The sequence below is a fragment of the Armigeres subalbatus genome, chromosome 2 (assembly GCF_024139115.2).
Source record: "Armigeres subalbatus isolate Guangzhou_Male chromosome 2, GZ_Asu_2, whole genome shotgun sequence".
NCBI lineage: Eukaryota > Metazoa > Arthropoda > Insecta > Diptera > Culicidae > Armigeres > Armigeres subalbatus.
This window is the reverse complement of record NC_085140.1, coordinates 328343119-328358228: the sequence shown is the minus strand read 5'-3', so window position 1 is coordinate 328358228 and position 15110 is coordinate 328343119. Positions and strand designations below refer to the sequence as shown.

The 15110-nt window shown below is 39.1% G+C and overlaps 2 protein-coding genes across 3 annotated transcripts in view; both read right to left on the bottom strand.

Moving 5' to 3' along the window:
• The window catches only part of LOC134212728 (adenylate cyclase type 10-like), a 110482-nt gene extending 96011 nt beyond the window's left edge, over window positions 1-14471 (bottom strand). For both annotated transcript variants that reach the window (XM_062690824.1, XM_062690825.1), the window contains exons 1-3: window positions 14370-14471; window positions 14210-14304; window positions 13906-14149 (exon numbers count right to left, since the gene is read on the bottom strand). In XM_062690824.1, coding sequence (XP_062546808.1) covers window positions 13906-14149; window positions 14210-14304; window positions 14370-14382 — 352 coding nt within the window. In that variant the 5' untranslated portion in view covers window positions 14383-14471. The remainder of the gene's footprint in view (window positions 1-13905; window positions 14150-14209; window positions 14305-14369) is intronic.
• On the bottom strand, window positions 3754-5334 carry LOC134212729 (juvenile hormone epoxide hydrolase-like). Its single transcript, XM_062690826.1, has 2 exons — window positions 4497-5334; window positions 3754-4431 (listed from the first exon to the last, which is right to left on the bottom strand). Exons 1-2 carry the CDS (start codon window positions 5326-5328, stop codon window positions 3794-3796), a joined length of 1470 nt encoding a protein of 489 aa, XP_062546810.1. The 5' UTR covers window positions 5329-5334; the 3' UTR covers window positions 3754-3793.
• Window positions 14472-15110: the final 639 nt, after the last annotated feature.

The following is a 15110-nucleotide window of genomic DNA, read 5'->3' as shown; positions in this document are numbered from 1 at the left end:
AGGTTGACAAAACGGTGACAAAGTGTAACGTCTTGTTGAAACTACTGTACCCTTTGATCAACCGCCGGTCGTCATTGTTCCTGAAAAATAAGCTTGCTGTCTACAAGCAAATCATCCTCCCTGTGATCGAATATGGCATGCCGGTCTGGGAGAGCTGCGCTAAAACCCACCACCTCAAACTTCAACGGGTCCAAAACAAATTCCTGAGGATGATCCTCAACAGCCCTCCCAGGACAAGAACATCCGAGGTCCACCGTCTGGCCGGAATAAAAACCTTACATGAACGCTTTGGTGAGTGTAAAGAAAAGTTTAGGGTCCGTTGCTTGCACTCGGACCAACAAGCGCTTAGGGCGCTAGTTCCAATCTAGGTTATCAAATTTTAAAAAACACTAGCGCCTCCTGAAGGCCGTCATGATACATTATATTTTAAAAATTAAGTCAAACATTATAATCATAATAATAACAATAATTGAAATTGAAGATGGAGGGCCAACCGGCCGATCACTGTACATGTTAAAATTAATTGTAGAACAAAACATGTTTTAAATAAAGAAGAATTTTACTACTACTAAATATGTTTGAGTGTAGAGATGTCGTAAAATCCCTATTAATCGATTAGTTACTAATCGATTACTCTTGATTCTTGTCGATTATTGAATCGATTAATCATTGTATAGTTAGGTTCTGCAGCGTCTGTCCGTAACCTCAATCTGGTGACATTTTAGTAGTACTCGACCCTTGTCGGAGTTCTCGTCGGAGTCAGTGGAAAGTACTACTGAACTGTCAAAATAGTTCATTTGACGAGGACCGAATTCATTCGTGACGTCATGCTGCAGAACCTAGTAATCGATTCAAAATTAATCGATTATCACAACGATGAATCGATTAATCGAAATAATCAATGAATTATTGGCAGTGGCTGATTTTCTACCCGCCGCAGCCACATCCAGGCGCTATAGTATATGCGCAAAATAGCCAGCAAGAGTTAACCGCCAGAAATTTGTATGGCGAAAGACATCTAACGCTGCTTTTCTCAAAATTAGGAACTTTTCATGAAAAACTATTTGGTACCGGTTATGAGGGATGGTGTCCGCTACTATGCCTACCAAATATTTTTTCGATTAAAGTGCTTAATTTTGAGAAATCGAACCTTAGATGCCTTTCGCCATACTGATTTCAGAAAGTTAACTCCTAGTGTGCCGCTGTAAGCACGCTTAAAGCAGTCGATTCATTAATTTTCGACATCCTTATGATGTCGTAAAATTCTGATTAATCGATTAGTAACTAATCGATTACTCACGATTCATCTCGATTATTGAATCGATTAATCGTTGGGTAATAATCGATTATCACAACGATGAATCGATTAATCGAAGTAATCGATTAATTTGCGACATCTCTATTTGAGTGCGAATTAATTTTCTACTCCTTTTTTTGACCTCGTCCGCTTCTAGTGGACAGGATATCAATTACAGGGATACTATAGAAAAAAAATATCGAAGTTTCACTTAAAATTGAAGTACATGGCCAAACGAAAATTCACTTAAATTTTATTTCATTTTCTAGTGAATGAAGAATAATGAGTGCAATCACTAATAAATTATTTAACTTTTACACCCGAAACTACATGGAAAATATCTGCATATGTTTTCAAGTAGCTTCTAAGTGAAAATTATTTTAAGTGTAGAGATAGTGATGAGCGAGTTATAAAGAGTCACGAGAGATTTAAACACGAAAATCTCTATCCAAAAAGTTATGTTTAGAACATATAATTTTGTTTTCTAAAACATATCCGAAAACACAGGGAAACGTGCAAAACCCCAAGGGCACCATTACTGACCATGATGCACTACTGATGTTTCACGCAGATTTAGTTTTATCGTCATTTTATTATCATCAGAATGTACACTGTTAATGTGTCATGCCGAAAAATGGGGCGTAACATTTGATATCGGTTTCCGGCGACCTGATCATTTACATTTTTTTTCTTAATTTTTTTTGTGTTTTGTATGATTTTGCGTAAGGTCCGTCCTTTTCATTCATGTTTTATTTTTTTTCATCTTTTTGTGCTTAGAATGCAATGCTTTGCAAAACTTTTTTTTAAGCTCTAATAACGGAAAAATGAAATAAATTGAATTGAAGAAGCGACCCATTGGAATGCTCAGCACAAAACAATTAAACAAACGGGCTCTTGTGTACTATGAAAACAAATTTAAGAGTCGTTAAAAATATGGGTTCTTTGGGAAAGTTGACCTTAAATAAATTAAAGATTCGATTGAGCGAATAAAAATTTTTGAAGCGAAAGATCAAGTTGAATTGAGTCTTGTTTTGATTCAGTGTATCTCCGCTTAAGCATGATTCAGTGTAAACTCTCCTTAATGTATACAAGTTTAAACGATCGCCATCGGAACATGAAGATACTTATTATGAAAAGTGAATCTCTACCATTAACTTCGTTTGTGATATTTTCACTCGTGACTTAATTTAACACGAGATATTTTTGAACGCTCCTAGAGGAAATGAAGGAGTGACAAACAGATAGGGCGAACTAAAACTGAAAACTAAAGATTAACAAGCTCCAAACTTGCTTTTGGACCTGGATTTGTAAAATCCCATCCCAAGTAATCGATTATCACACGATTAATCGGTAATCGATACATTTGCGACACCTCTAGTGCCGTTATACGTATAACTGTCCCATGTGCATAGGGAATCCCAGCAAACATGGGACAAATAATACGTATGACGGCAGACGGTCCTGTACATTATATCTAGACCAACATTTGAAAAGGGCGTAACCGTAACCGCCAAAATTTATTCCTTCTGATTCTTCGTCTACATATACAGTGTTGACCCGATTTTGTCTACCCCCGATTTTATCACGTTTTCGGCCCGATTTTAACACGTTTTCGACCCGATTTTATCACGTTTCCGACCCGATTTTGTCACCCCAAAAATTTTTTTCATTCTTTTTATTTTCGTAAATAATACCACAAACAACGTTCATTTTCATAACATAACTTTCACCGCCTGTTGTTTATTACGAACAACTTTTGAGTACCTGGGAAATATTCTGTAAGCAGTAAAGTACGAGCACTGAAGACGACCACACAGTTGTGGTCGAAATACGTATCTGCAAAGATATCGAAATAATTGGTGAAATTAAATGGAGAATACTTAACTCGACTTAGACGGTTAAAATAGAAATAAAAGTTTCAAATGACTAGAGTGATCGCATCTAAACACAATTTTTGTCGATGGTCTAGATTAGAATCCCGTTCTGGTCATAAAATATTTCTCGCTTAACTTTTCAAAAGGACCTAAGTAACATTTTTTTCATGAATTAATTTGAATAGCGCAATCAACATAACAACATGAAAACTATTAATTGCGCTATTCAAATTATTTCATGAAAAAATGTTACTTAGGTCCTTTTGAAAAGTTAAGCGAGATTTATAATTCTAGTAAAAAAGGAGTGGGGCATAAAAATAATGAAACAAAAAAAGAATTTCAACAAGCCCGAATTCGTTCATTTTTCAGGTTCGTTCTAGAGAAAATAATTGTTATGGAAAGATATTCTTCGCCACAAACAACGAAATAAAGATTCTCATTCGACCCGAAAATTGCTTGATTCCGTCTCATCGGAACGAAAGGTACGAACCCTGTAAGGCCGTCTTTTGTGTCTAGTAATTTCCTCGGCTAGTCTAATATTACAAGAATTTCGAAGAAGTTTTTCAAGAAGAATGACTCCTCTCTGTTGAATTTTGTTCTTGCTTTCATGTTTTTCATTTCATCATTGCTCTTCCCGACGATATAAACGATTTACAAACTGCACAATGTCCCGGTACAGAACGTCTGGCAATTGCATGGCAACGAAATGGCCACCATCGTCAAAATGATTGCTTTGAATCAAATTCCAAAAGTGATCCCGCAGAGCCCAGTCAGTTTGTATGAAAAGCTCGTGCCGAAACTTTGCACAAGCTGCAGGAACCTGTGTCGGAATGCGATCCCATTCGCGTGACAGCTCTTTGATATTGAACGTCTCTGCGTACAACCTCTGGGACGTGGTGATGGAATCGGTCAGGTAATAAATCATAACATTGTCCAGTAGGGCATCGAGCGAAAAATATTTTTCGAGCCCACCATCCGATAATTTTCGGTAGTTAGGATTGGTCCAGGTAGAGAACTTTTCTAGGATGTACGCAACAAGGCCTATCGGATTTCCGGTTAATACAGCGCCGATGGTGTCCGGCTTGGTGGCTTGAATGTGCATGTATCCAGTTTCCGCGATGAGCAGCTTCAACCGATCCAGGTACGGATAGTAAAAATCAACGTTTTTATCGTCCACAACCAGGGAAGGAGCGAGTGCGCCGATCAGATTTTTTACTGAAGCGATGTGAGCAGTGTTCATACACATTGTCAAATGAACGCCTAAAATAGACACAAATTGATTAGATACCAAATCAAGCACAACGAGATAACTAACCCGAACTTACCGAGAACTTCATTCTGGAAGAAAGTGGCCATAAGATTTCCGACCACTGATCCCCAATCGCCGCCATGTACGTAGAATTTTTGGAACCCGAGACGAACCATCAAATTCCGCATAATAACGGCAATCTTTGCTGGACTCAGGCCTTGCTTCGAAGCACCCTGGCTGAATCCATATCCCGGTAAACTTGGTACTATCACTTCGAAAACGTACTCTTTTTCATCGCTGCGAGTTACCAGTTTTGGGATTATTTCGTAAAACTCCCGCACAGAACCAGGCCAACCATGCAACATCAGCAGTGGGATAATGCGTTTTGGATTCCGTACCTCCGGTTTTACTCGCAGAAAATGTATATCCAATCCTTGGACTTGTGTTTTGAACTGTGGGAAGCTGTTTAAATATTTCTGGCGTTCGTCCCACCTATCGAGATAATCCTCTCTCCAGAAGTTTAAAATTTCTTGCAATCGCTTACTATTAAATCCGTATTCGAAAGCCGTTCCTTCCAATGGTTCAACCAACGACGGCCGGTCATCTAGTTTGTTTTTTAGTTTTTCAATGGCATCATCCCCATAAGCCAACTGGAATGGCTTGATTTCGACATTTTCTTTGTAGTTTTTTCCATCTCCTGGGCCCCAGTATTCTTGGTAGTCTATGTCCGGAACTGGCGCTGGAGCAGTAAACTCTCTGTAAGATTTGAACAACACGGCAAATAGTAGGGTTAAAGTCACAAAAAAGAATCGTCCGACAAATCCCATCTCGTCACCGAGTATCTGGTCCGAGCGAAATTCAAAGTTCAACTGAAGACTGCACGCAACCCAGCAGCAGTCGATAAGCATATAAGCGTTTGATGATTGTTAATCTCTGCATGAAAGGTATTCTGGATATAGCAGCCGGTTTTTGAGCGATAAGCCGGTGGGAATATCATTGGATAACGAAAGTGTTGGTAAACAAGAAATAGGAAGATCTAACCGAGAACCTATACACATATAATTTACCTACAATGTCACCAATTTACCTGTGCAGTTGAATTTCAGGTAATATTTTTGCCTTTCTCGTACAACAAAGTTGTACGAAAGGCTATCGTTTCACTCCGAAAGCAAACTATTTTATAGAAGGCTCTAAAACCCATAGTGTTATATATACCAATCGACTAAGCTCGATGAACTGCGCAAATTTGTGTCTGTCTGTACGTGTGTGTACACAAAAGATGAAAAATTTAACCAACTTTTCATATAGTAATCCTTAACCGATTAAATATCTCACAACAAAGTTTGGTGGATCGCTATTAAATTTGATAACGATCGGTCATTTCGTTAAAAAGTTATAAAGAAAATGGTGAACCAAATAGAAAAGGATGGTGTCTTGGCTGAATGCGAAAAAAACCCAGGTTAATCCACCTAGCGGTGATGGTGCCTTTCTCGTGCATTATAAAAATAGTATTTTGGCCATTTCTCTTGAGCCCATAGTCCGATCATCAACTTGTTGCGAGTAAATCGGTTAACGATAAGTGCTTGAAAAATGAGTGACATTTTTTTACTCAATTTTCTTTTAAAAAAAGGTGTATTTTGGCCATAACTTCCGAGCCCATTGTCCGATCTGACCAATTTCCAATAGAAAACAATCTATAGTAGAGTATCCTGCGTCGAATGCAACTTGTTGCGAGTAAATCGGTTAAGGATAAGTACCTGAAAAATGAGTGACATTTTTTACTCAATTTTTCTATAAAAACGTTATTTGGTCTCAGCGTTCACTGAAACACCTGGGGGTGATGATAGACGAAGAAGTTCCAAAAAAAAAAACACTGACACTGACACTGAATGGCGTACCGTCGAGAGGCAGAAGGAGAAGAGGAAGAAAGAGAAAGATAACGGCGAAAATAAAAAGTCGGAGCGAACAAAGCAAAAACCCAGAGCTCGCAGAGTGAAGTACAAGGGTGATGCGCTAATCGTGGAGGCAAACAACCAAACTTCCAAACCAAACCGTTATGAAATATCGACGTCATTTGTTACCTTAGATGGATTAAAAAAGGGTGATGCACTCTCGAATCTACTGTTCAATATAGCGCTCGAGGGAGCGATTAGGTAAGCTGGTGTGCAAAGAAGCGGTACCATTATCACAAAATCGCATATGCTCCTGGGATTTGCGGACGATATCGATATTATCGGAATTGATCGCCGTGCCGTGGAAGAGGCTTTTGTGCCTTTTAAGAGGGAGACAGCGAGGATTGGACTTACGATCAATACCAGCAAAACGAAGTACATGGTCGCTGGCAATCAACGTGGATTCATTAGTGGTGGTGGTAGCGAAATGGTGCTGGATGGTGAAAAATTTGAAGTGGTGGAAGAATTTGTGTATCTTGGAACATTAGTGACGTGCGATAATGATGTTACCCGCAAGGTGAAAAGGCGTATTGCAGCTACAAATAGGGCTTATTACGGACTTCGTAACCAGCTTAAGTCCCGCAGTCTGCAAACGAAAACAAAACACGCGCTGTATACTACTCTGATTCTTCCGGTGGCTTTATACGGCCATGAGACATGGACGTTAAAGGAGGCTGATCGGAGAGCTTTCGGAGTGTTTGAGCGTAAGGTGCGCGGACAATACTCGGCGGTAAACAGGAGAACGGTATCTGGCGGCGTCGCATGAATCACGAATTGTACCAGGTGTATAAAGGGCTGGATATTATTAAGCTTATACAACACGGCAGACTACGATGGGCTGGTCACGTTGTTCGTATGCCGGAAGAACGTCAAGCGAAGATAATATTTAGTAGAGAACCCGGAAGAGGCCGCAGGCTTCGTGGAAGGCCGCGTACACGATGGCTTTTTGCAGTTGAAGAGGACCTGAGGGCACTCAATGTTCAGGGCGACTGGAAGCGATTGGCCCAGGATCCAGTCCAGTTATCGAAGAGCTGTAGCCCATCAAGTAATCAAGTAAGTAACTAGGCAGTGTAACGAATGGTTACACAAAACTATGTTTTTAATTTAAACAACAATTTCCGAGCAAGTTCTACCATATTACGGGGAATAATGTTTTGTATGACTTCGAACTTTTTCCTACAACCGTATGTGAAAATGCCTTTTTATGAATGAAAATCATGTAAATAATTGCTAAATATCAAGTTATTTCGACTCACAAAGCCTTAGATAGAAAATAGAACCCTTTGTTGGTTTGAAAAACTTTTAAAACCAAAAAAATATTTCCATTTAAAAAATAGGATTGTTTCCAGATATCATAGAACGTATGTATTATGAAGTATGAATATTAATGGACAAATATGCAGCAAGGGTTGTAACAACTTTTTTTTTTAATTTAAGGCTCAAAAGTTTTAATTTAAGCTCGAGATATAAAAGTTTCTCCGGAATAACAAAAGGTAGTTCAAATTCAAAATTTCAAAATATTTAAAATTTCACAGTCATTTTGATTATGGCGTTGAATCATTTTTTAAAAATGTTAGAAATCAGCATGATCTGCAGTTGGGCTTTGGAATATGTTTGGATTCTCAATCGCATTCTGCTTAACTCACAGTAGGAACATTCATGAATAGTGACATAGGATATGTTTATTAAATTTTTATTGAAAAGTTTAGAACCGAGTTAGGAGCCTGGCCAAGTTTTAGTGGGAATTTGAAGGTAAGAATAAAAATAACGATTTCTCAAATAAGATCCGCACTCTCCCAGATTACAGGGCTGGTAGCGATCAATGCTGTTCAAAATAGTGACTTTAGTGACCAACGATGGCGAAAAAAGGGACCAAATAGTGACTTTCAGCAGCAGGAATAGTGACTAAATAGTGACTTTCAATTTCATTTGCATTGGATTTTATTTGAAGTTAATAATTTTCAAAAATTATGTCTCCTCCTAATATCTTTTGGTCGAAAACTTCAATTTGAAGGGGCAAAAGAATAAATAAAAAAAATATTTGTATTACTAAAACATTTTTCAACAAATCCGATGAAAACGAAATTGTGTGCCTTATTTTTTATACACTATTTAATTCCATTAATTTGCTATCTTTACAAGTATACGTATTTAGACTTCAACAGTGAAGACGTCTTTAGTTTCTCAAGTCGTGTCAAGTATGAGACTGTGATCAAAGTTAACAAATAAATAAAATAGTTCGTCTTATGCCAAGAGAAATCTGATAAATTTGTTTTATTTGATTTATAATTTTTTAAATTTTTCACTTTTTTATGACAGAAATTTATATGATTAATTTTTAGACATAGATTTAAATAGGGGAAAAGACGGCTTTGGCAGGTTTTGTTCTATTATTGGCTGGGGGGTTTTTGTCGACCGAATTTTATGAAATTCGGCCACAATATTCTTTGATATGCAAAGAATGTTTAGGCCAAATTTGAGCATAATCAGTCATAAAAAACCCCCCTGACAATAATAGAACAAAACCTGCCAAAGCCGTCATTCCCCCTAGTTTATAAATCTGAAACCCAAGAATAATTCCAAAACCTAAAGAATTTTCTCAAGACTTAAAAAAGCCTAAACAAGAAGTTTGAGCTATCATTTACCAACCAACAAATTCACGATTTTTCTCGATGAAATATCCAAAGTTTATGCAGTTTGAAATGTTTAAATTGTCATAAGAATATATTTTGGACAATTCTTAAGTATTTATCTGAGCAGATGTCGAGAGACCATTCATTTTGCTCCTTTTACGGAAACATTACGGAAAATAATCTTTATATGGTAAATCTTTACACACTTAGTATTAATTGCTGCAGCTCTGCAAAAATCCGCGCAGCCGTGTGTCCAACAAAATAAATACTGATATCCCGGCAAAAATGATGTGATTTTCAGCAACTTTGACAGAAATCTCATCAAGTCCTTTGCCGTATCAATCAGAAATGCCAATTTCTTTATTTTGATTCAAAAATTTATATTTTTATTTATTTTTCAAAATAAAAAAAATCTTGTGCACTAATGGGCTTACTCTAATGCCTTCGCTCACTAATGATTTCCCCGAAACAACAGAAAGTGTATCTAAAATTAAAAAGATCAATCTAAATATGCAACATTTTAATTGATAAAGTGTAGAATTCAACAGTTTTTAAAAGAGGTTTTATACATAGCAGAGTCACCAATTGGCTTTGCAAATATATTTAGATTCTCAACATCTAATGACAACTCCGAGATTCATAGCGAATTTGGAGTCACGAAGAAATTACTAAGTGGTCTTTTTTCCTAAATTCGTCATTTCATGTCCGTCATGAATAAAGCATCTTTCGACGGATGAAGTTCAAATTTTTCAACAATTTTTCTCATTCCACGACGATGTTTACGAAACATAGTCAAAAGTGACTTTTTCCGAGAAAAAGTGACTTTAGTGACTTGAGGTCGAAAAAAGAGACTTTTTAGTGACTAACCCGAAAAAAGTGACCAAGTCACTAAAAAGTGACCCGCTACCAGGCCTGAGATTATGCCAAGCCGTTCTGGAAAAAGCCTCGGCCCATTCCACCTTTGATCCCACTAGACAATAATGCCTCTAAGGATCGCTTGATAACTCCTGCAGAGAAGGTCGCTGAAATAGGTCGTCATTTCGTCAGCTGACACAATCTTGGGCAGAACATCGTCAGTCCACACGACGCAGCTGTCAACGAGCATGCTTATAACATCCACTTGATTGCCAATGACTTCTCGGAGGAGTTGGAGATCTCAGCTGGCGAATTGACGGCCTATATCAAATCATCGAAGAACATAAAGGCCCAAGGCTTCGATAGCATCCTGAATATCAAACACATGAGTGCTCCGTTCTTTGAGCACCTCTCGCTGATCTTTAATCAGTGTCTCCGGCTCAGCTACTTCCCATCGTCCTGGAAGTCAGCGAAAGTCATCCCCATTCGGAAGTCTGGGAAGGATCCTTCCTCCCCCAGAAGTTATCGTCCCATCAGCCTTCTCTCAGGGTTATCCAAGCTATCCGAAAAAGCTATTCATCACCGGTTACTTGAGTCTGCTGAAAATCTCAACATCTTGCTCAAAGAACAGTTTGGTTTCCGACGCGGTCGGTCAACTGTACACCAACTGACTCGAGTTAGCAACGTCCTCAGACGGAACAAATTTGTCTCAAAAACATCCGCCATGGCCTTACAATGTATGGCATGATGGCCTGGTGTACAAACTACAACGCTACATTCTTCCCAGCTACCTGGTGAAAATCATCAACAATTACCTGTCGGCAAGGACATTCCGGGTCTCAATCAGCGGAGTGAGTTCCAATGCGCACAACATCGTCGCAGGCGTCCCCCAGGGCAGTATCCTCGGGCCCCTGCTTTTCAATCTGTTCACCTCCGACATGCCAGAACCTCCAGAAGGCGGCATTCTGTCTCTGTTTGCAGATGACACATCCATCGTCTACAACGGTAGAGTGATCAGAGCGCTAGTGGCAAAATTCCAACGAGGCCTGGATGCCCTGACAGAGTACTTGGAAGATCTGTACCAGCGCGGCGAAGACCCAGGTCATCATTTTCCCCCACTCCAAATCCCCTAAACATGTTCCGCCTGGGGACTGTAAAATCATCCTCAATGGCACGACTGTGGAATGGGCCAATGAGGCCGACTACCTTGGCTTGACCCTCGACAGCAAGCTTATTTTCAGGCAACAGGTTGACAAAACGGTGACGAAGTGTAACGTTTTGTTGAAACTACTGTACCCTTTGATCAACCGCCGGTCGTCATTGTCCCTGAAAAATAAGCTTGCTGTCTACAAGCAAATCATCCTCCCTGTGATCGAATACGGCATGTCGGTCTGGGAGAGCTGCGCAAAAACCCACCACCTGAAACTTCAACGGGTCCAAAATAAATTCCTGAGGATGATTCTCAACACCCCTCCCAGGACAAGGACATCCGATGTCCACCGTCTGGCCGGAATAAAAACATTACATGAACGCTTTGGTGAGTGTAAAGAAAAGTTTAGGGTCCGTTGCTTGCACTCGGACCAAGAAGCGCTTAGGGCGCTAGTTCCAATCTAGGTTATCATATTTTTATTGTAAATATTAGTGTACATAGTAGTTAGGTTATCAAATTTTAAAAATTAGGTAACAACATAAAAATAATAATAATGTTAACAATAATTACTCACTTTTAATTTTGATCAAAATAGTTGAAAATAGTGACTTTTTACGAGAAAATTCCCAGATTAATCCACCTAGCGTTGGTGGAGCCTTTCTCGCATTTAGTTAAGACACCAACCTTATATGGGGTTTATATGGTCCCGATGTACCATTTTCTTCATAACTTCTAAACGCAACGACCGATCGTTATCAAATTCAAGTGACCAGATATACGTCCCGCGTGTCGCAGGGTGCGTGCTGGTCACATTTAATAACACTGTTATAACAAAACTCATTTGAAACACACATTGAAAGGTTTCAAACAAACCCAGGATAATTTCTAAAAAGCAGATTTTAAAAAATGACGATAAATTAGTTGGTGTTCAATATATTGAGTAAAAAAACTTAGAATAAATCAGTGTCAAAGAAATTTCCAATTTATTCCCGGCTTTCCACGTTCAGTGGCCACCCTGAGTTTGACTATCAGCATGGTCGATCAACCATGTAGTAACTGACTAGAGTTACCAACATCCTCAATCAGAACAAGTTTGTTTCTAAAACACCCACCATGGCTTTGCTCAACGCTAAGAAAGCATTCGACAACGTCTGGCATGGTAACCTGGCGTATATTATACAAGCTCAAACAAATCAATGTTAAAAAATCATCCAAAATTATCTGTCGGCGGAGCTCTATCCGATGCGCACCGTATTATCGCAGGCGTCCCTTAGGGAGTACACTGAGGCCCTTGCTATTGCTATTTCGTGGCATATCTGTTCGCAGATGACACCTCTTTTACCTTAAAAGGTGGAGTGATCACATAGCTCACATAGAAGCTCCGGATGCGCTGATAGATTACTTTAGCAGCGGGAAATCTCTCACTCCAAATCCCCTAGAGACTTGTTTCGGCTGAGGATTGCAAAATCACTCTTTAACGGTTCGACGGTGGAATGGCTGGCTGATTATCTTGACATGTCCATGGACAGGGCCCTCCTTAGCCGTGCGGTAAGACGCGCGGCTACAAAGCAAGACCATGCTGAGGGTGGCTGGGTTCAATTCCCGGTGCCAGTCTAGACAATTTTCGGATTGGAAATTGTCTCGACTTCCCTGGGCATAAAAGTATCATCGTGTTAGCCTCATGATATACGAATGCAAAAATGGTAACTTGGCTTAGAAACCTCGCAGTTAATAACTGTGGAAGTGCTTAATGAACACTAAGCTGCGAGGCGGCTCTGTCCCAGTGTGGGGATGTAATGCCAATAAGAAGAAGAAGAAGAAGAAGAAGAAGTCCATGGACAGTCAACTGATCTACAGATAGCAAATTGATAAGACAATTACATAATGCAACAATTTGTTTAAATCGTTGTACTCACTCATCAACCAAAGATCAAAATTATCCATGAATACCCCACCAAGAACACGATCATCTGAGGTTCATCGTCTTGCCGAAATTAGGACCCTTCCTCACAGATAGCTCCGGTGAGTCTATCAACCGTTATAGGGCTCAAAAACAGATTATAGATCACCAGATCTTTCGTGATCTTGTTGCTTAGGTAATCAAGTGCATTGCTTAGTTGTAATTAAGTAGGTTAACAAATTATCAAATTTATATTAAACTACCATTACCATTAGCGGTCCATAATGTTAAATAAGCTTTAATGAAGATACGTAATACAAAAATATCTAATAATTATGAATGCAGAGCCCAGAGACTGACCATTGAAATAAAACAAAATGAACATAAAATAAGGAAAGTATACTGGAATTTAGTACCAGTAGTAGTCCGATACAGTTCGCAGGGATACCTGTTTGCTCTAGCGGTGAAACACATCCTGACTTTGGATCAAATGAATGCTGTATCGCTTTCTTACAAAGAATACTTGAAGATAATGTGAACAGGAAGCGTCCTGCGAAACGCGGGACGCCTATCTTTGATTACGTCACTGGCTTCTTGAAAATGGATCCTCCAACTATGCATTTCGCATAGATTTTGGCCCAAAAAAAATTGAAAAATATTTGTAAGGCTGTATGAATTGTAATAAATTTGTAAAACGAAGTTGAAAAATGCAGTGTCCCGCGAAACGCGGGTCACATTACTCAAAGATGATATCTTTATGTAGTGTATTCGATGATCTGATCTGCAAGTTTAACAAAGCGTTATATGGTCTTTAACAATCAAGACTAATTTGAAAGATCCGGCCTCCAAGAAATTCAATCCATTCATCTTTTTTTTTTGTGTTTATTAGCGAGACTTTCAGCCCTGGGCTGGCTCGTCTTGAAACACCAAGATCCTTATAGTCGCTATTTATGTTGATGACCAAGCAAACATTTTTCACCCTTTCCATAACTAACCTGACACATCGGCGAACAGCATAGCGGTCATAAATTTCCTCGGCCGGTAATCCCCCGCACTGCATAGAACCTCGTCCGGGATCATCGAGCTAATGACCTTATTCTTGAGCTCCTCCGTCCGGTCCGTTTCGCCGAGGAAATCTTTGTACACATTAGTGCGCAGGTGCAGATTTCCGCCGTGACGGCCCAGAAACTCATACAGGAAGCTGGACCGCTCCGGGAGGTACTTTTGAAGTTTCTTTTTCTGAAAAAAAAATCAACGGCAATGAACCCGGATGTTTGCCGTTGTTTTCAGTGCGCTTACTCCTTTCAGTCGGTTCTTGCAGCGCGAAATGAATCGCTCCTTGTCGATAGCTTTCCGGAGGCGTTCCGATCCCTCGCGTGGGTCATCATACGGGACTACGGTCAGAAGAGAATTTCTTACCAAATTTGGAAATAAAAACGTACTATTTTTGAAATCTTACGTAATTCCATCATTTTGATGCTGGCTGCTGTTTATCCAACTGTCAATTTTTTTTTCAAATAATGGAAGTTCAGCTACGGCTACTTTTCCAACAAGAAATTTCAAGAGCACAACAAATGTTTTCAAGTATACAGTTACAAATGTCATGTCACAAAATAACGTGAATCATACACACCTAATCGCGAAGTCTACACTAAATAATGAAAAATTATGAGCTAACTGGCAGGCAATCATTCATTTCCCAAAAAGTTTTAAGATGGATTTCACGAATAACTAGAATAATATTTTTTCCGGTAATCGTTTGTCGATTAAACATATTATGATTGGATACGTCATTTAAATGAGTAAATCCATTTATTCTACCAAAATGGGTGAATTTTACAGCAGAGAGAAAGAGATAGCACAGAAAAAGTACCCATTGATGAGTAAACGATTTTTACCGGGTAAGGCAAACTACCTACACGCCCGTTCCAAATCACTCAGAGATTGAGTGAAATTGTATTGCCGTCTCTTTTTTTTTCTCACGGAAATCTCACTCATTTTTCGTAACAAGTGGAACTACTCAAATTTTGAGTAGTTCCACTTTTTACGAAAATTGAGTAAGATTTTCGTGAGAAAAAAAAGAGACGGCAATACAATTTTACTCAGTCTCTGAGTGATTTGAAACGGGTGTGATGCGAGAATAACCATTACCTTTTTTAAATCAAAAACAACGGTTTTGAGTGAAAACAACCCACTTTTA